The sequence below is a fragment of the Acyrthosiphon pisum genome, chromosome X (assembly GCF_005508785.2).
Source record: "Acyrthosiphon pisum isolate AL4f chromosome X, pea_aphid_22Mar2018_4r6ur, whole genome shotgun sequence".
NCBI classification, from domain to species: Eukaryota; Metazoa; Arthropoda; class Insecta; order Hemiptera; family Aphididae; genus Acyrthosiphon; species Acyrthosiphon pisum.
In genome coordinates this window covers 36479474-36501751 of record NC_042493.1, presented here as the reverse complement: position 1 = coordinate 36501751, position 22278 = coordinate 36479474, and the positions used below count along the sequence as shown (strand labels likewise).

General features: G+C 27.9%; 1 protein-coding gene across 1 annotated transcript; it reads left to right on the top strand.

The window, feature by feature from the left end:
* The first annotated feature begins 5603 nt into the window (after positions 1 to 5603).
* cp45 (cuticular protein 45) lies at positions 5604 to 7918 on the top strand. Its single transcript, NM_001162057.1, is given in 2 exon segments — positions 5604 to 5683; positions 7198 to 7918. Coding segments are annotated over 2 exon segments (657 nt in total). The 5' UTR covers positions 5604 to 5671; the 3' UTR covers positions 7843 to 7918.
* The last annotated feature ends 14360 nt before the right edge of the window (positions 7919 to 22278 follow it).

Genomic DNA, 22278 nt, shown 5'->3' with positions numbered 1-22278 from the left:
TCCTTCTGGAAGAAATTTTGTATACAGGATATAAAAATAAAAAAAAAAAATAAAAATAAACACCATTGTAAAAACAATAGCTCTCTCGCTCCGCTCAGAATCTAAAATGTAATATATCATTATAAAATTACTTATTTAAGTCAATAAAAATAAAAATATTTTAGACATGAATGAAATAAGTCTTTATCAAAATGGTTTAAGTCAATAGAATTAAGACTGATGTTAAAGTCACTAAAATCAAAAAAATCGGTTTTGACGGTCTATACTTTATATTAATCAATAGTATATTCCAATATAATATTCTACATCCATCAATCATAATTATATTAAAATCTCAATTAACAATAAATTTTCAAATTTTTGGATAATCGTACTTAAAACATTTATTTTTGACCTTACCTCTTTTGATCGCACTCACGGAAGATTTACATCATATTGCATTTATGTGTATCCATTTGGAAAAAAAACTCTGTACACCGTAGTTTTTTTCCAAATATTTATTATTAAAATTATGATAAAAAAAAAAAATATTACACCAGCGGATTTTTAACTTAAAAAATATAATAATATAATTTTAATTTTAATTTTAATATAATTTTTTTTAGAAGTATCATTATCAATACACACGGCACAAATAATGGCTGAAATAAACATATTAGTTGTGTATTGAAATTGATACATTGGCACTCAAAGTGTTACAAAACTGAACCTACCGCACTTTTTCTGTCGTATCTTCAAGACTTTTAAATGTTGTAAAAAATTGTAAATTACTGTAAAAACTGTAAATTAATTTTAAAGTTATTTTAATATGCTATATCAACTAACACATGGGTACGCACAATTAAACCAGAAATGTATAAATTATTTTTCTTAAAATAAAAAAAATGTTTAAGACAATATCAAAATTTAATATTTCTGAAAGTAATAAATGAAATAAAGTAATAAGAAAAAAAAGAGTTAAATCTTCTTTAAAGGGGTTTTTCATTGTTTAAGAATTACCTACTACATATAATATGTCGCCAGCCGGTCACTTCCCTCCCCGGACACATTGTATATTATATGTAGGTATATATTTATAGTGTGTGTTTATAATGTGATTTCGGGTAGAAATTGATATGTATGGGCTAGACTGCTAGAACTTATTAACTATAGGGTAGGCAGGGGGTTACAAAACGAAAGGACGGAAAATTTGGATTTTGCTTGATATTATCTAGCACTGACCCTGGCTATTGATATTATAAAACTAGTAAAAGGTTTCTTATATTTCTGGGGGACAACTACAAGGCTTTTTTTGTTGTGTTGATAAAAGCCAATGTCAAATTTAACGTTGCACTTTCTTCAAATCTTTAGTTAAATCATTAAAATATATTTAATAGTGACTGTCATAATACTATAAATACAATAATAATTGTAATTATAAGTAACACATTTAATTAATAAATGTGATTAAAAATATAGTTAGTTAAAGACTATAATTCATATAATCCAAATAGAAAACCAATAAAATAATCAAAATATACTTAAAATATAATATAATATATTTTTATTATACTTACGCACCGGGTCTGTTAGCGATTTATTTACGCTGCATTGGATGGTCTTGTTGATTTCACAGTTCAAATTATTCGTTCGTTTAACAAAATCGTATCCTTGAGCGTTTATAAACGTTCAATTATAAAATTTTAATTCGAAGTATTATAACTAGGACTGGATTTCTATATAGTTTTTTTTAATTATATAAATGTTAAGAGTAATTTTGAATCGTGGCCTACGACTTTATTATGACAAACATGGCTTATAGGACATACGCGGACATTGTGAAATAATGTTTTATTTTAAATTGCGTTTAATTTGTATGTTTGCATTTATATTGCATAGGTAAATAAATATGTAGCGAATAAAATACTACACGTATTCTCATCTATAATAAGACTTTATTTTATAGTCTTTAGGGCATTACATTCTAGTCCATGTTCCTATACTTAAAATAATATCGTAAAGTCAAAGGTGAGCGAGTTAATAAAAAAATATTTACTCGAGTTATAGTAAGGTTAAACTGTAACGCGGGGACCTAGAATCAAAATTTCATAGTCAAGAAAAAATATGTTTTACAATAATTAATATGTCCAATCAGCCATATTATTGCAGTGCTATTATATACTATTTTTTTAGTATTCATTTTCTACAACAGCTGGTACTTCAAATATCTATTGTAATTCCAATGTGCCATATTGTGTCAGTATGGTTTAATAATAGTATAGTTATATACGTTTATGTAATATAGTGCCGCCACCAATATAGAAATCCGTATGCAGTTTGCTGCTGGTAGTCGCGATTTGAAAAAAAGGAACAGTGTTATTGTCTTATAGCACTAATTTAACTGCGAGGGTATTGTAACTGCGAGGCCACAAGAAGGAACTAGGAAAAACACGACGGCTGGTCGAGTAAAAAATAGTGTCGGCGAGTAATAGGTCAAAGGTAGAGGCGATTTGACAGTAGTTGCTCATTTGACTCGTTGTTTAAATCGCTAAATCCTCTTGGGCTCTGGGTTTAGTTAATTAGGTGCACTGAGCACTCATCTGTATCAATCGAAAATCTACTAAACTCGAATCGGGCGTACAACGTATTACTTAATAAGTATAATAACCGACCACGGCTGGGTAAAATATATTTTAATAGAGTAGACGTGACCGAGGTGGCAGCTGATGGATTCTGAAACGAGCGATGAATGCATAATATGGTTCTACAATGATATGTATTACATATACAGCTATACCTACCGATTACGTGTTGCTTTTTTTAGATTCTGAGCTGACCGATGAATGTATTGATTTTACAGCGATGTGCGTGTTTATTTTGTCCATGTGTACACGATATTTTGTAGCAGAAAAAATGATTCGATTTTATTCTTTGTGGGCGCTTTCTGGTAGAAAATTATATCTAATTGATACTATCAAGTGGTCGAAAATTTCAAGTATTTTTAAAAAAAAATTAAGGAGAAATGGAAAAACTTTTTACACAAAACATTTAATTTTCTCTTTCTATAAATGTCGATAAATAAAACTGGATAAAAAAAGCTAGAAAATATAATACCTAGGTTCTAGATACCTCACAAGTTGTTATTATAGCTATTTAAAAATATATTGGTACGTTTTAGATTCTGAGTGGAGCGATGAATGTATTGATTTTACATTGATGTGTGTTTTTTTGTGTCTGTCGTCACCTTTTGGAATAGTGAAAATGCTTTGATTTTCTTCAACAGCATCTTTTCTGGTAAGAGTGGGTCTAAACGATTATTTGTATTTTGTTACCCATCATTCGACAAATATTAACCGTAGAAACTTGAAAAATTCCATCATTACTAAATTATCACTTTACTTACACGAATGAATTTTAAAAATATTTTAATTAATTTTAACTATTTATATATTACGAACTTTTACCACCGTTTTACAACGGTACGCCGGTATTGACTTATAAGTATTAGTTAATAAAACAGCTATTAATATTACTTGAAATTGTAGTATTACTAACTAGTAACTACTAACTACTCTATTTAATGTATGAAATTTGTTTTTGATAATAAAAAAATAGTTCAACCCGTAAACTAACCATATTACTAAGTAATAAAGAAAATAAATTACACTGAACATTAGGTATCCAATAAGGTGCACTTGACATATACAAGTAGTGATGCGAATTTCTATAATACTAATATATTTCGTATTATACATGGTATTATATACGTTATATATAATTATTTAATACAATATTATAAAATGTGTATTAAAAAAAGTGGGTTAGTAGATGTCGCTCTACTGTACAGTAGGTTACAAGTAGGTCACTGTAATGGATGCTGTTAAATTTGAATTCAATGATATAATATCATTGTATAAGAAAAACGATTCTGAGCGAAAACGGTCAATAAGACTATGATATTAGTTATTACTAAGTATATTTGATGATATTATTGTAAATAAATTAACTTATATATTATAATCTATTCAAGTGGAACCTTGTTTTAAATTTTCAATCCTTAGCTATAATAGTCGAACATTTTATACATTTTTTAACTATAAAATAATTATTAAATTTTAAATTTGATAAATCTTGTCAAAATTCGAACTTTAAATTTTTAATATTTTTCAACTGCTATTTTAACAATATATCAGGAGCCTTGCATTAAATTTTCACGCTTTTTTACCCAACAAATAAAATTGTATCGATATTTATAGAAAAAAACACTAAAACAATTGAAAACTGATAATGTCCGTAAACAACTCAAAAAGAGTCAAATTATTTTCAAAATGTTATGGTGTAGGTATAGAAATTTAAAATATAAACATTCAGTGAGATTTTCAAGTATCTATACAGTTATTCATTTTTGAATTACAACAAAATAACAAAATCTTTACGTGAGGAATCGAGTGAATATCCAATGTTGAAAAAATATGAACTTCAAACGCTCATAAAAATTTAATGTGCCTTTCTTGTAGACATTTTTTTTTTTTGATAAAGGTAGACAAATATATGAGTAATTTTGTATTACATTTTGAAATCTTAGATAAAAAAATAAACATTTTTATGAATTCTCAACTCAAAATGATTTGGTAATTTTCGTAATTTTTCCGTATTTTGTCAAGACTTTAACTTTCAATGCTTATAAAAAAAACTGTGACTAAGGATTTTTAATATTTCTAAAGGCACTTTAATTTTTAAAAATTTTTAAAAAATTATAAAAAATTGTTATAACATTATTTTTAAAATTCTTACTATAATTAGGTATCTACTCCATTACTCATTGCTCATTGACTATTACTTTTTATTTTATTTTTTCAATTCTTCCAAATTTGTATTATCATTCAATTTTCAGGCTGTAAATGGCTGAGTAGTCAAGTCTAAAATATGTTGTATACGCAATTTCAAATGTGCGTTTCTTATAATAAAAGAGTTTTACTATGAAACTGATATGTGTATATAATACAAAAATATATTAGGTATACCATATTTAATGTACACATTATTCTACAAAGTTTAACACCCATATAATACAAAATTCCGTATTTTGACAACACTATCCACAGCTAAGCAGCAGAGCGACTTCTCCGGTAATTACATTTTAATTTCTATACTTACTCATTGCATACAGTAAAAATGCAAGTACCTACATACAATCTTTGACGGCAAAACGTTGGTGTAGAGATAATGCACGTTGCTGTAACAATAACGTCGGTTCGATTGTTGGCCAACAGGACCAGTTCTACGTACGCATATAGAGCCCAATTTATCGCTATCAAACAATAATAACACACACACACACACACACACACACAAACACACCACAATGTGCGTAACAACTGTGTGTAATAACCTGATTTTGGTTGTACGACGATAATATAATATTATTTCGATAAGATTTAGCCCTCGAGGCACACGTCTCGGACGCCGGGGTCGCGCAATCCTGGTACGATATTATGCCGATCTATATACGTACTTGGCCCCACCCATCCAACACCCCTCGACCATGGTCGGCGAGCACCGCGACAGGCGAACTACTGGTATACCAGTAGGTATATAAACCCGACAGCAGCCGTTAGAACTTTACATTCAGTCAAAACGTACAGTGACTTCAACGCACTAACAACCAAAAAAAAAACCTTATTTATTCGCCATGGCATTCCAAGTGAGTACATATTATTAATATTGTTATTTTTAAAAATATACTTTAGATTCTAAGTGAAGGCATGTATTGATTTTACAATGTTTTTAAATTTTTTTTTTTTGAGTCTGTCCCTACCTTTTCAAAAGCATCTTTTCTTTTTGGAAAGTAAATCTTGTTTGTACTTGGAGGGGAGGGATCAAAAGCATTCAAAAGCGTTTTAAAATGTTTTTCAAAAACAAAACGAAATTTTCTTTTTTTTATTGTAACTTAAAAAAAAATAACCGTATACAGATGAAATATTCACTGAAAATGTTTATATTGAAAATTATTTTCATCTTAACATTTTCGAAATATTGCGACTCTTTTTGAGCAATTTAAAGACATAAAAAAATCTCAAGTTTTATTAGTTTTTTTAAAATTATTGTCGATACAAATTAGTTCATATTGAAACCAAAAAATTCTAAAAATATATAAACATAAGTTATTTTTTACAGACATTTTAATGTGAATTAAATAACATAAACAAACCAATAATAACAATTTTAGTTATTTTGTCGTAATTTAAAAATATTATTCGTGGGTACTTGAGACTTTTTGAGCACATTATTATATTGTATACAGTATTGAGTATATACTCAATACAATTTTCAAATGCAATTTTTTTTTGGCAAATATTAATTAAACTTACTGTAGTATTAATGCCTAATAGTAAAATAAATTACTTTAATCACAATAATATCATAGGTACAGTTTACGACAAGTTTAAACCACATTATAATGTAATTCTGATCTATTGGTTATATAAATAGTAATAATATATTTTATCGCCCCATCGTCCACCTGCAGGCACAGTTTTTACTATGACAAATCCACAAGGATGTTTTCTAACAATCCGTTTTGTAATTCTGAGATGTTAACGTATACTAGAGGGTTACGATCGTACAATTAATATATAAATCATTTATTAAGCATAATCATTTATTATCGTACACCTTGCAGATGACAGCTACCTAAATAACCTACTTCGATTGTAGTAACGTCGGCTATATCGGGCATTAGGCTGCACTTTATAACAATTATTACGACCCGGTCAGCGACACGTGTAGGCTCCGAGAAAGTAAATTAATTTATATGAAATTCGTCTAAAATTACGGAGAAGGTCGGAAGTCATCGGATCCACATAAAATAAAACTTTATATTTCACAACTGCAGCTGCAGCATCGGATTGATTAATCGTAACTTACAAACACTAATTATACAGGATAGACTACCCGGATTTTCTCATTTACCTAACCAATACAATACAATTTCGATGGGCCCCAAGTAACCTGGCCGATACTGTTCAACAGACGGTTCCACATATAAATTATGAACACAGAATAATTTGTTTCATCATTGGTACTAACTATACTAGCATTTAATATATAATACTAATCTCTAAGGCAGCCTGAAAGTCGACTCGTGTTTGATTATTGTAATTTATATATTATTTATATTAAAACATAATTATTATATTGTCCAATTTTGCATTTCAGACCGTCGCCGTCTTCGCCTGCGTGCTCGCCGCCGCACTCGCCGCCCCCGCCTACCCGACACCTGCTGCTTACCCAGCACCCGCCGCCGCCTACCCAGCACCAGCTTACTCCGCACCCAAGTCCTACGCCCCGGAACCTGCCTACGCCCCAGCCCCATACAACTTCGAATACAGCGTGCACGACGATGCCACATACGACATCAAGAGCCAATCCGAATACAGCGACGGTAACGGTTACGTCAAAGGATCCTACAGCCTTGTCGAACCCGATGGCACCAAGAGAATCGTCGAATACACCGCTGACGACTACAACGGTTTCGTCGCTGAAGTGAAGAAAGAAGGCACACCGTCTTACAGCTCCGCACCGGCCTACAAGCCAGCGTACAAGGCCCCAGCTTACCCAGCGGCCCCAGCCTACCCATCGGCCGCCCCAGCCTACAAGCCAGCATACTCTGCCCCGGCTTACTCTGCACCAGCCCCAGCTTACTCCGCACCAGCTTACTCTGCACCAGCCCCAGCTTACTCCGCACCAGCTTACTCCGCACCAGCCCCAGCTTATGGATACTCCACCCCAGCCCCGGCTTACGGACACGCCGCCCCAGCCTACAAGCAATCGTACGCTGCCCCAGCATACAAACAATACTAATTTATAATAAATTCTAGGAACAAATAATTTATTGTATTTTTATGTAAATAAAATTTCAAATTGTCAACTACCAAAATATGTTTTAAAACTGTTCTTTATTTTTGAAACAATTTACTTGACCCCTCTGATTATACCGCAGTGCCCGATGTCTTAGCACCGATAAAAAAAATACCTATATTTGGACTCAGGCGAAACCAAAATTGCATGCGCCGAGAAGCGTTGGCCGTATACAAATCGCTTACACGGCGTTTGTTATGGTTGGTATATCGCAATAAGATGAGAAACGTTTATTTTTTTAGGTACCTTTATCATTTGCCATTTAACAGATTAATGCGGGTGCCCATATAACGAGAAACAGATCGGAAGGTTTTCAGGTACCGATCAATGAAAGTCTAAGAGTGAATTCCAAAATCAAACGAAATGCGTAGTTTTACTTGAAAGTTGAAATAAAACAACTCTACAGTTATCGATTGCATTAATTAATTGTATAAGTTCCATACAGTATGCCTAGAGGCATTGTTCGGTGAATTTGTTCGCCTTTGATTCACCGCGAGTTTTTAGACTATCTACACTATTGCGCTCTACAGCCAGACAGCCTCGGACTGTGGTTTGATACATTATTATTTATTATATAATATAATACAAGTACAGGTAGGTATATCACATATAGGAGTGTCATATTATTTAATATTAAAAATATATCTTGTTTTACATATTAGTGAGTATATTTACTTATATGTTCATATGTTATAATCGAATAATATATAATAATAATATCAATTATTCACGATGATACCAAAAAAAATTAAAAATCAACGGCCATCACACATCACTAGAAAATTGTATGTTTAATCCCTATTATTAAAGTGACATTGACATACATAGGTATTGTAAATATTACACCATCGTGAACAGTATTTCAATATTAACTATCATGGCCTGCGCCCCACTAAGTTGTCAATAAATACTTCCCAGTTAAAACAATAAAATGTATTTAATGTAGCCCATATATAACCGTAGGGTTATAGAAATATATTATGACTATTGATATAGCTACAAAATGCAATGTTTCATTATTTGCTTAGATATATATAGAAAATTAGAAACAAATATTTTTTATCTGTATGTTAGTAATTATTATACCCTTTGTATTATTATTTGTATTATTATTATTTATTTATTTACGGGTAAGAACCCAATTACAAAATATTATTGTGAACAAAAAATATATATATATATAGTAGAAAGAAACAAAAAACGGATTAAATTAATAAAGATTACCATAAAATTCAATCACATAAGAAAATTAATCTAATAAAAATGTTTTCTTACATAAGTATTAAAAGAGTTTACAGAAATATAATTAAAATTAAAAAAATGAATTTGTTCATCATTAGCGATAGACATCATTCTATTTATAGGAGCGGGTGATGCATAATTTGTTTTATATTTGTTTAGATAGAATTTAGTAATAATCGATGACCTAATTCTAAATTGAGGAACACAAAAATTTAAAAAGCTTAATAGCTCAGGAGAAATAACAAATCCATTTAGAAGTTTAAATACTAAATCATTAATTTTCCTGCAGTTGGATAATCTCTGGATATTAAATATATTAACAAAGGTTGATATGACATTTGTAAGACATATATCGAAGAAAATGATTTTGGATATTCTCAATGCATTGAAATGCGTATTTAAGTAAGAGACCAAACTACTAAGATTTACTGATAAAATGTTGGATGTTTTGATTAAAGGATAGATCTGATTCGAATATGACACCAAGATCACAATATTCATTTACACGAAGTAATGAGTTATTATAATTATAATTTGTGGTACAAAAATATTGATGAAATTGCAGTTTAGGTACACGCGGATTCGCCACCTAACATGTCTATTGCCTATTACCTATTTCAGACGCACATACATAATTATTATGGATTGACATTCAACTTTTTTTTTAATTTTCACTAATTATGACTTATGAAGAACGTTGTATTATATTTAAAATTTTCACATTTTTTGAGTGAAAATAACATTTTTTTATCGACAGTAATTTTAAAAAACTAATAAAAGTAGAAAATTGCTTAATTTTAATTTTTAACTCTCCAAAGTACAACGAGATTCACGTTCCCCTAAGAAAATGTATACAAGTGGAAAATTGAAGCATTATTTAGACTACTTATTGTGTATATACAGTTATATGTACAAAAAAAAAAAAAAATACAAAATCATTGTAAAACACTAAAACCAAATATATGCATCGCTCAGTTCAAAATCTAAAATATCATGGTTGAATTAGCCATTGATTTTATTCATACAAATAACGTAACTTCATTATATTACATATTACATTTTTCTTATGTTGACAAATTAGGTATCTAGGTACCTATTATTATTAACGATGGTAAATGCACGTGGGACTGACAGACTTTTTAATGACTTAAACATTGTGCTTATGCAATTCAATTTGCTTTATAAAATTATTGATTAACCATACCTACTATTTGTTATAGATATTATATGATAATATAAATTATAAATACATTATATACATTATATAATAATATTATAAAGCTTTTTGTATTTGTAATTCTGAGCGGAGCGAGGAAGCTAGTGGTTTTACAATGGGGTATTTTTTTTTATCCTGTACACAAAATTTCTACCAGCTTCGATTTCAGCATATAGTGTCTTATCTTTTATCAAATTGAACCAAGGTGGTACTTTAGAGAAGTCATTTTCCGAATTTCTCAATAGTTATTTAATGCCACGGGAAAAACCACCAACAAATTACAAAAACCGCTAAAAACGGGATTTTAATTTTTAACGCTTTGTTTATTGCCATAGAAACGAATAAAAAAAAAAAAAAAACGATTCTGAGCGAAAACGGTCAGTCAGCCTACTATGATGATGGCTAAAGTAATTTATATATAACCTATTTACGTGGACCCTTGTTTTAGTTTTAAATTCTATAAAAGTTGAATATTTTATAAATTGTTAACTACAAAATAATTATTATATTTTAAATTTGATAAATGTTGTCAAAATTTGAACATAAATGCTTAAAAAAATGTGCTTATGTATTTTTAATATTTTTCAACTGCTATTATAAAAAATTATTATATAAATTATTATATAAACTACTATATCAGGAGCCCTGCATGCGTGAAAATTTATTTCACACTTTTTTACTCAACAAATAAATTGTATTGATATTTATAGAAAAAAAAACTAAAAAAATTGAAAACTTACAATGCCCTTTAACAGATCAAAAAGAGTCAAATTATTTTAAAAATTGTATCGTGTATAGAAAATGCTAATATAAACATTCAGTGAAATTTTCAAGTATCTACAGTCATTCGATTTTTAATTACAATAAAATAACAAAATCGCTTCATGAGAAATCAAGTGAATATCCCATATTGTAAAAATAATAAATATGAACTTCAAACGCTCATAAAAATTTAATTTAATTTTTTTTTTAATAAAGATAGAAAAACTTGTGAATAATCTTGTATTATATTTTCAAATCTTAGATTTAAAAAGAACATTTTTTATGAATTTCTAACTCAAAATAATTTGCAAATTTTCGTAACTTTTACGTATTTTGTCAATATTTGAACTTTAAATTGCTATAAAACAAATTGTGACTATGGATATTTAATTTTTTTCATCTGCCTTTGAAACAATATACTAGGAGCCTTCCATTAAATTTTCAAGTTTTTTTAAACAACAAATAAAATGTTATTGATATTTATAGAAAAAAAAACCTAAAAAAAATGGAAACTGAAAATGTCCCAAAACAGCTCAAAATAAGTCAACATATTTTTTAAAAAGGCATGGTGTATAGAAAATTCTATTATAAACATTCAGTAAAAATTTCATGTACCTACGGTCATTTGTTTAAAAGTTGCACCAAAAACCAAAATCGATTCTCCCGTTTTTCCTTAATTTTTCACGTCACTTTTGAAAACTACTGGGAAATTTTTACTTTTAACCCCCCAAAATACCAACTAGATTCACTTTCCTTACAAAAAAGATACTGTTGAAGAAAATCCAAGCATTTTTACTGTCCTAAAAGGTGATGACAGACACAAAAATAAAAATAAAAAATACACATCGTTGTAAAATCAAAAATAATAATATTATAATATTAATTTAACTTATGGGCTATAATAAATAATAACAATATAAAATATACAGACTGACAAACCGTCTCCGCTCAGAATTGTTTTTCTTAAACAATGATATTATATCATTAATACAATCCTGAATACATTATACATTGACCCACTTGGAACCTACTGTACAGCAGAGCGACATCCTCTTATCCGCATTTTTTACTAATACAACTGTTCACCTATGCAACTTGTTTTTGTTGTTATTTTGATTTATAAAATGATGACATAATATTGAGTTGAATTAATAGTTATAGTTAAAAGTCTCAACGTGTCTGAACTGAAATTATATTTCCAAACTATAATCAAACTCGATTCGTTGTACGTAAATACGTAATGAATGATTTGAATTAGATTAAACTTCGTTAGATATTCATGTTTTAAATTAAATTTAGACGATGCTATGGTTCATAGCCGATTTCCAATTTATGTTGCTATAATATTAATATTGGTACCTACCTACAATATTAAATTATCACTGATTTTTAAAAAATAATTTGGGGTACATTGCATTTTTAAAAATGAATCTTTTATATTATTTAAGTAATATATATCTACATACAAATTATGTAATTGAAAATTATTAAAGTTTCAATCCATTTTAAGTAGGGACCCATATTAAGGTATTCAGTATTTTCCCTAGTGAAAGGAGTTTTGGTGAAAATAACACATGTGTGGCAACATACTCTTAGAAGTCAATGTCCTAGAAGGACCTAGAATGTTTAATTTGAGGGATTCTATGAATTAATATATTCTATAATTATTAAGCAAAGTAAAATTAAATGTTTTGATGAATAATTAAAAAAAATAAATATTTTTTCCTATGTCAGTTCGACACTGGTACTACATTAAATTGTGTGGTTTATTGTTTCAAAAATAAATGTTCATAATTCTTACATTATCTTTCTTAGCTAATGCTTCTCGAGCTTATGATTTCTTCATTGAAATACAGTTTTAAACTGTTCAATTGATTTTTTATATAGGTATTTAATATTGAATATATGTTATTTCTAAAATTAATATAATGATCACATTGTTAATCTTAAATTAGAATAATTTCATATTTGTCTGTTTTGAATTTAAGATAAATATAGCAGTAAAAATTTATTTTTAATAATATACATATAATATATCATTTTGACAAGTTTTACTTCATTAGATTTGATTGCGTCCCCACAAGAAAATAACAACATATTAAATTAAAGTTATAAGTACAAATTATGGTTTGTGTGATTAATAATTTATCAATACTATTATTTTTAAACAACTGTATATCTGCAGCAACCAGTATTTACTATCAAATAGTACGTAAAATATGTAATCAAACTTCAACTTCATCTATCTCGATACAAAGCAAATTAAATGACAGTTCAGCCGTTAATTTAATTATGTATTCATCATAAAACAGGTTAGTAAATAATGACTGTAGGACGTGGTACATTTTCCTTCAAACCAATAATTTTTATTTAATTTAGATAATAATGTATAATAAATTGTAACAATACATTTTTGTTTATTTTTCATCAACATTCATATCTTAATTGTAATAAATAGGGTTTTAAAATTTCATGAAATATTTCATTTTGATGAGAAATAAAAATAAAATGTTTATTATACCTATAAGTTTATAGTGAACATTTGCAAAAGTTTGTTTATTGTATGAAACAATGAAAATATGTAACATATTTATATATAATTTATAAGTTGTTAAACAAATGTATAATACTTATAACAAATTATATGAACTAAGTATTAAATAATGAGCCCAGAGCTATAAGTTAGGTTTATTAGGTTTTACGATGTCTGGGAAAGTTTATAAATATAATTTTACATTTAATAGATTGATTATTTTTCGTCAGTCTTGTGACAACTAACGTAGCACGTGCGTTAAATAGAACTGATGTTAAGTGAAAAAAATAAAAAGCTCTTGGTTATTAAGGGTTTCAATACGGATTCCAAAAAGAACTATCGGGAAATACGGAACGTTGGACTTGTACAAAAAGAAAATGCACATTGTTTTTAAAAATAAATAATTTAAATAATATTGAGGAATGTAACCTCGAACACAATCATGAAAAAGAAAGTGAAAACATATTGGACAGGCAAGCATTAAGCAATAACTTCAAAAGAAAAGCTCAGAAAATCTTGAACGTCCAATAAAATTAATTTATCAAGAGTTCCTAGTCAATGGTGTTATTGAACAGCTTATAGCGCATGAGGTTTTTAGAGTAAGACAAAATAATCACGCTGGTCGATCAAGTAAGTTACCTAAATTACCTAAGCCATTAACAGAACTACATAAAGCATTAGATAATTACGATGTTATAACAAATCGTGGAGAAAATTTTAAAATTATTAATGATTGTGAAACAAATATTGTAAATTTTACTTATTCCCATCATTTAGAGATACTCGGTAAAATAAAAAAAATGTTTGTGGATAGAACTTTTGAAAGTTTCCCAAAATTATTTTACTAGCTTTTTATCATTCATGATTTAAAAGATAACAATTATTTTATCTTAGTTTTTTCCTACTGCCCAATAAAAAGAGTACTACTTATATACAAGCATTTCGATTTATAGAATATCATTATATGAGGCCTGAAATTATTATTGCTGATTTTGAAAAGGCTGTTCATTTAGCAGTATTTGAAATTTGGCCAGAGTCTAAATTAAGAGGATGTAGATTCCACTTAGGACAGGCGTGGTGGAGAAAAATTCAATCTCTAGGATGAATTTAAAAATAAAGATTCAGAGATTGGGTGCTTTTTCGGATTACCTTTATTGCCACCTGACATAATACAAAACATTTATGTTGAGTTGATGGCTATAAAATCAGTACATGAAAAACTTGATACATTTTTTGATTATGTACTTAAAAATTATATCGAAAATACTGATTTTTACCAAAAATTTGGGCAGATTTTTCAGCCACTTCAGAACGAACAACAAACAGTTGCGAATCGTTTCATAGAAAACTGAATTCTAAATTTTATTCCGCCCACCCAAATATTTTTTTATTGATTTAACAATTAAAAGCGATGCAATGCAAAGTATATAAAAAGCAAAAAAGCTCACTTAAATTAAAGTAAAAAAAATTGCTGAAAGGAAAATTGTATTGATGAAAATATTAAAAAATTGAAAAAGAGCCAAATTTCGAACCTACAATTTGTTAAAAATGTGTGTTGTAAATTCATACCACACCAATTTTTTTTAATATAATTGACCTATTATGACTTATTATTACATTATTATTACTTATATATTACAAGCACAATTATTAGAATTGCCAAATACGTATGTAGCGTATATTTATGTATTTATTAATATATTATAATGAGTAACATTTTTAACCATACCTAGGTATTCTAGATTGTGTTTGAACTATTCGAACTTATTAGAATTCTAGACAGTCCTAAGTCTGAATAAATGGGAAGGAAATTATTGCTGTTTAAATATAATATCATCCCTATAGTCGTCCCTCTAACCATTAGGTTTTAGTAAAAGTGTAGCATGAAGGTTATATTTCCAAACGGGAAATTACTTTTTTTTATCTGTTTCCATATTACGGGTATATATTTCCTTCAGATCGTTACAATTTTTATTATTATTTATATTTATTAGATACCTTTATTTTATTAAAAACTAACATTTTATTCTCTAACATTTTCCGAAATCTCTAAAAACAATCTCTGAGATTTTCGTCAATATCATTTGTTTAGTTTTTGAGTACCTATATAAGCTACAAACATACCTACATTTTTGTTTTAAGATATAGTTTTTCTAATTGAGGCCATGCAAAGGAAAACATAAGTGCATCGTGCATGCTTGTACAGATGTACCTGATCGGTTCAAGTAATCAAAAGCAAACATTTTTATTCAAAAAAAAAAAAAATAATAAATACTAATTTCTACTATTTTAACTACTATATCCGCAACCAGTGGAAACTATTTATAAACAAAAAAAAGTTTCAATTTCTACCGTGAAATTTTAAGATAAATAGTTATCTATCAGATAGCAATAATCTAAAATTTATCAGAAAAGATGCTGATCTCAAAAATCAAAGCATGCTTATTATCCATACGTTAGTGAAAGAAAGAAAAACACACATCATTGGAAAACCAATACATTCTTTCGCTCCACTCAGAATCTAAAATATGAATTTAAATTACATTTGTATTTAGAAGTATTCGGATTAAATGGGCCTTGTAACCAATATGGTTTAATAGAGACTTAGACAAGATAAGGAGTAAGAATTTTTGGTGGGGTTGTGGTCGATAGACCTATCAATTATAACTAATTCAGCAACATAATATATTGACTTAATCCATTTACTGATAATTAAAAAAAAAAATATATCGAATTTATTTTTAGGTTTTAAACATATATGACTAGGGTTTCTAACATGTCACCTAAGCGTAAGAACCGTGAACTGTGATAATTATTGTAACTAACAAGCTAATTTACAAATTATTTTTTGTATCTTTTACTAAATATGAACAATAACAACCAAAATTGTCCTTCTAAAGAACTTCACTGTTGGTACTGATAATATGAAGATATTTTGTTTTCAATTTTAGATTCAAAATAGAACGATGTATTGATTTTACAATAAAGTGTGTTTTTTTTTTGTGTCTATCATCACCATTTAGGACAATAAAAATGCTTAAATATTCTTCAACAGTATCTTTTCTGATAGGAAAGTGAATCTAGTTGGTACATTAGGGGGTAAAAAGTAAAAATTTCCCAGTAGTTTTCAAACGTGAAAAACTAAAGAAAAATTAAGGAAAAACGGGAATTTTTACGCAAAATCTGTATTCAAGGAAAATCGATTGTGGGTTTTGGTGCAACTTTTAAACAAATGATCGTAGGTATATGACATTTTGACTGAGTATTAATATTAGCATTTTCTATACAACATGCCTTTTTAAAAATATTTCAACTTATTTTGAGCTGTTTAGGGACATTTTCAGTTTCCATTTTTTTTAGTGTTTTATTCTATAAATATCAATATAATTTGTTGGGTACAAAAGCTTGAAAATTTAATAGAAGGCTCCTAATATATTGTTTCATAGACAGATGAAAAATATTAAATATCCAAGGTCACATTTTTTTTATTAGCATTTAAAGTTCTAATATCGACAAAATACGTAAAAATGACGAAAGTTTCCAAATTATTTTGAGTTAGAAATTCATAATAAATTTTTTTAAATCTAAGATTTGAAAATATAATACATGATTATTCATAAGTTTTTCTATCTTTATTAAAAAAAAAATTAAATTAAATTTTTATGAGCGTTTGAAGTTCATATTTATTATTTTTACAATATGGGATATTCACTCGATTTCTCATGAAGCGATTTTGTTATTTTATTGTAATTAAAATACGAATGACTGTAGATACTTGAAAATTTCACTGAATGTTTATATTAGCATTTTATATTCACGATACAATTTTTAAAATAATTTGACTCTTTTTGAGCTATTTACGGACATTGTCAGTTTTCAATTTTTTTAGTTTTTTTTTTTATAAATATCAATAAAATTTTATTTGATGGGTAAAAAACTTGAAAAATTAATGCGAGGCTCCTGATATACTGTTACAACAGAAGTTGAAAAATATTACAAATACATAGGCACAATTTTTTTTTATAATCATGTAAAGTTCGAATTTTGACAACATTTATCAAATTTAAAATTTAATTATTATTTTGTAGTTAAAAACTTTTATAGCTAAGGATTGAAAATTTAAAACAAGGTTCCACGTAAATAGGTTATATATATGTTACGGTAAATGATGTTAAATGGAGATTAATGTTATTCGCCGGTTACTGACGTTATTAACCAGATACACAGGTAATTTTATTGTTGATATAGACCAGATATGCACGTGAATCTCAAATACTATAATAATTATTGTAATCAAATCATTTGAAAAATGATGTACCTACCGAGGTATTTTTAAAAATAGAAAAAATGCATTAATATTTTTATCTATTTTTACAAGTTGTACTCCCATGACATTTACTATTACATAATTTTTCAGCCCCATGGCAGGCTCAATTATTACAATTATTATTATTATTACAACCAGTCTTACAATGGCAACGCTGGTACCCTTGAGGGCCTAACAGTTTTAACGTAATACAGTGCAACATTTTTTTCGTCTACTGGTCTAATAAGGCGTTCTTTTCCATTTATTTTCAAAATATCGTACTTACGTACTACACGACAGTCCTTCATGGGTGTACTTTCACCGACAGTTTTTAAACATTTTTTTGATTTTTTAAATTTTTTAACTTGTTCAATAACATCATTGTAGTCTTTAGTAGACAATAATGAGTTGTTGTCGTCTCGTTTGTTCCTAAGAATATTTTTCAGTTTTTCGTAGAAAGTTGTGCGAACAGTCTGTATATATTGATAGCCATTTTAAATAAGTGGTAAATACGACGACAGTTTTACACATACTAAGGTAATAATCAATATAAATTTTCGTTAGGTATGATCAAATGTAACCTTTATCGATGTTATAATATGTATAGTTACTGTATAGGTCCACCTTACCTTATCTGTGGCCGAGAAAGTTTTATTGCCATAATTAGTTTAGCGATCACCTTATCATTGCTCGTTGGACATTATTTTATAATCAAATCAACATTTCCTAAATCATACGGTTATTAACGTTATTCACTAAAAAATAACGATAATTCCCACATTCGTAGGTAAATAACGTTAATATCCGGCGAATAACATTAATTTCAGACATAACATCATTTACCGTAACATATAAATTACTTTGTTCACAATAATATCATCAAATATAGGTACTTAGTAATATACTAATATCATACGCTGTCTGCAAACCGTATTCGCTCAGAATCGTTTTTATTATCCAATGATATTATATCATTGAATTCAAATTTAACTCTATCCATTACAGTGACCCATTTGTAACCTACTGTACAGCAGAACGACACCCACCTGCCCACCTTTTTTTAGTTTTTTTTCTATAAATGACAATTAAATGTTATTTCTTGACTAAAACAGCTTGAAAATTTAATACAAGGCTTCTTATATATTGTTACAATGACGTTTGTAAAATATTAAAATCTTTAGTCATAATTTTTTTTTATAAGCATTTAAAGTTCAAATCTTGACAAAATACGTAAAATTCACGAAAATGTGCAAATTATTTTGTATTGAGAATTCATAAAAATGTAATACAAGATTCCTCATAAATTTGTTTACCTTTATCAAAAAAAAAAAAAATGTCTAAAACAAAGACACTAAATGTTATGAGCGTTTGATGTTCATATTTTTACAACACTCGATATTCACTCGATTCCTCACGTAGCGATTTTCTTATTTTGTTGTAATTCAAAAACGAATAACCGTAGGCACTTGATATATAAATGAGATATTAATGAAGCACTTGTTTTTAATATTCAATAATCAGTTCGGCAATTCGCCATTCCAAAATCAACAAGTTGTAAACTTCGACGCTTGAATGGTTCTCAGAATGTTTGATTTCGTTTTGATTAATTTATCTTCACAATTATTTTGTCCATTTTTTATATCAGGTTAATCTAATGTTCAAACAGTCGGATATATCGTCAAACTGTGCTATGGACTGGTATGACCCTGCCACCAAAATACGATATAATGCACCAGAGTTGAAGGATTGTCGACAGGCATCTGGTATTCGTGTCCTTAAAGACCAATATATATTTGTGATGCGAGGTGTGAATAAAGCAAACTCGAAATGGGTTATTATATGTTATTGGTGGAACTACAGGTGCACCATATAAACCCATAATATTGACTTAACCCATTTACTGATAATTTTTTTTGTTTTTTAATATTCTTTAATAATTAACATAGTAGCATTGAACTATATGGTGAAGTGAAAAAAAAACATGATATTGACTTTCTTTTTAGGTTTTAAACATATACGACTAGGGTTTCTAACATGGCGTCTAAGCCTTATAATCGTGTACTGTAATAATTATTGTAATAACTAATAAGCTATAATTTAGCAATAATTTTTTTTATCTTTCATATTTCAATATGACCGATAACAACCAAAATTGTCCATCTAAAGAACTTCACTGTTGGTAGTATATGAACATAATAATATGAACATATTGGTAGCAGAGTATGCTATATTACTGAAATCGCTTAAAATAAGTCAATATATTTTCAAAATGTTATGGTGTAGGTATAGAAATTGAAAATATAAACATTCAGTGAAATTTTCAAGTAACTATACAGTTATTCATTTTTGAATTACAACAAAATAACAAAATTGATACGTGAGGAATCGAGTGAATATCCAATGTTGTAAAAATATGAACTTCAAACACTAATAAAAATTTTATGTGCCTTTCTTATAGACATTTTTTTTTTTTATAAAGTTAGACAAATTATGAGGTATCTTGTATTACATTTTCAAATCTTAAATTTAAAAAGAAAAATTCCTATGAATTCTCAACTCAAAATAATTTGCTAATTTTTGTTATTTTTCCGTATTTTGTCAAGATTTGAACTTTAAATGCTTATTAAAAAAACTCTGGATTTTTATATTTTTCATATGTCATTTTAACAATATAGTAGGAGCCGTGTAATACATTTTCAAGTTTTTTGACCAATCAAATAAAGTTTTTTTGACATTCATAGAAAAAAAAAAACTAATAAAATTGGAAACTGAAAATGTCCCTAAACAGTTGAAAACAACTCAAAATATTTTGAAAAATGTTGAAAAATGTATCGTGTATAAAAAATTATAATAAAAACAATCAGTAAAAATTTCATGTATATACATTTATTTGTTTTAGAGTTACACTAAAAACCAAAATCGATTTTATCGAAAACCGATTTTTATTACTGGTTAGGTTCACACGCATAACAGCAAATTGTCGTTCACTAGTTTCAATAGTGTGCTGTTAGTTTTTATATATGAGTGAATTGACTTATCATCAATTTTTTAGGTAAGAACATTATCTGTGATTTTTTGAAATTTTCATTTTCAAGCAAGATATGGGTATGTGAAATATCAAAAATTAAAAATGCTCACATCTCGCTTGAAAATTAAAATATCGAATAAAAGCCAACGCTTAAGCACAGATAACGTTATTATCTAAAAAATGTATAATAGGTCAAATCACTCTAATATCAAAACTAACAGCACACTATTGAAACTAGTGAACGAATATTTGTTATGTCGTACGTGTGTAAGATGTAGACAACAAATGTATGGGTAGCATCCTCTTAATAATTATTATTTGAATGTTGATTTTCCTGGTGCTTTTGAAAATATTAGGAGTTTAAAATTTTGACCTCCCGAATGCACCAATTAGATTCACTTTCCCATCGAACAAGATACTGTTTTACTGCCCCAAACTTTGATGACAGACACAAAAAAAAATAAATAAATAACACACATTGTAAAATTAATAAAAAAATACATTAAACCGCTCCACTCAGAATCTGAAATATAACTGTAAATAGGATTATAATAAACTATTTAAATAATATAGTTTTTACTAGCATACATTTGTATAGGAAATGTACTTGGTTTTGGTGCATAAACGCAAATTTGTTTTTAAGAACATCATTTTTGAGATTTTTTGGCACATTATAATATAAATCCGAGCCCAACTAATAACCTTTAACGTTCTTAATAGAAGTGTCATCTTTATCAACCGATAATATTTTTGTATATTTTAGTAGGAAACAACCTTATTCTTAATTAGGTATCTACATTTTTGGGGAACATTTTGACTTCATATTTTATACATTATTTGTTCAGGCTTTTGTCTTTTAATTAATAATCTTTGTTGTATTATGCTTTTTCATAAATTTATATTTAGTGAAGTTTACTTAAATAATTTTTATAAGTAAACTACATTTACGTATTTTTTTTGTTCGTCGCTTACGACACCAGTGAACTAGTATACATATATATCACGACCATAACTATTATTTTATTTTAATAAATCATCAAAAATTACAAAAAAAAAAATAACAAATTTATTTACATGGTTATCTATCTACTTTAAGCTTATGTTAAAGATACAGAGTAATGCATTAATAGTTAATGACTATTTCTTAATAACATTTTAAAAGACATGTTATATTATTTAGATTGCTTATCTAAAATTCAAATTAGATAGTTTATTGCTTATTGTGTGCCACACAGCGTTACAACTGAAAATGTTAGTTATTTCAAAAATTAGATCATTTTCCTTCCCACTTT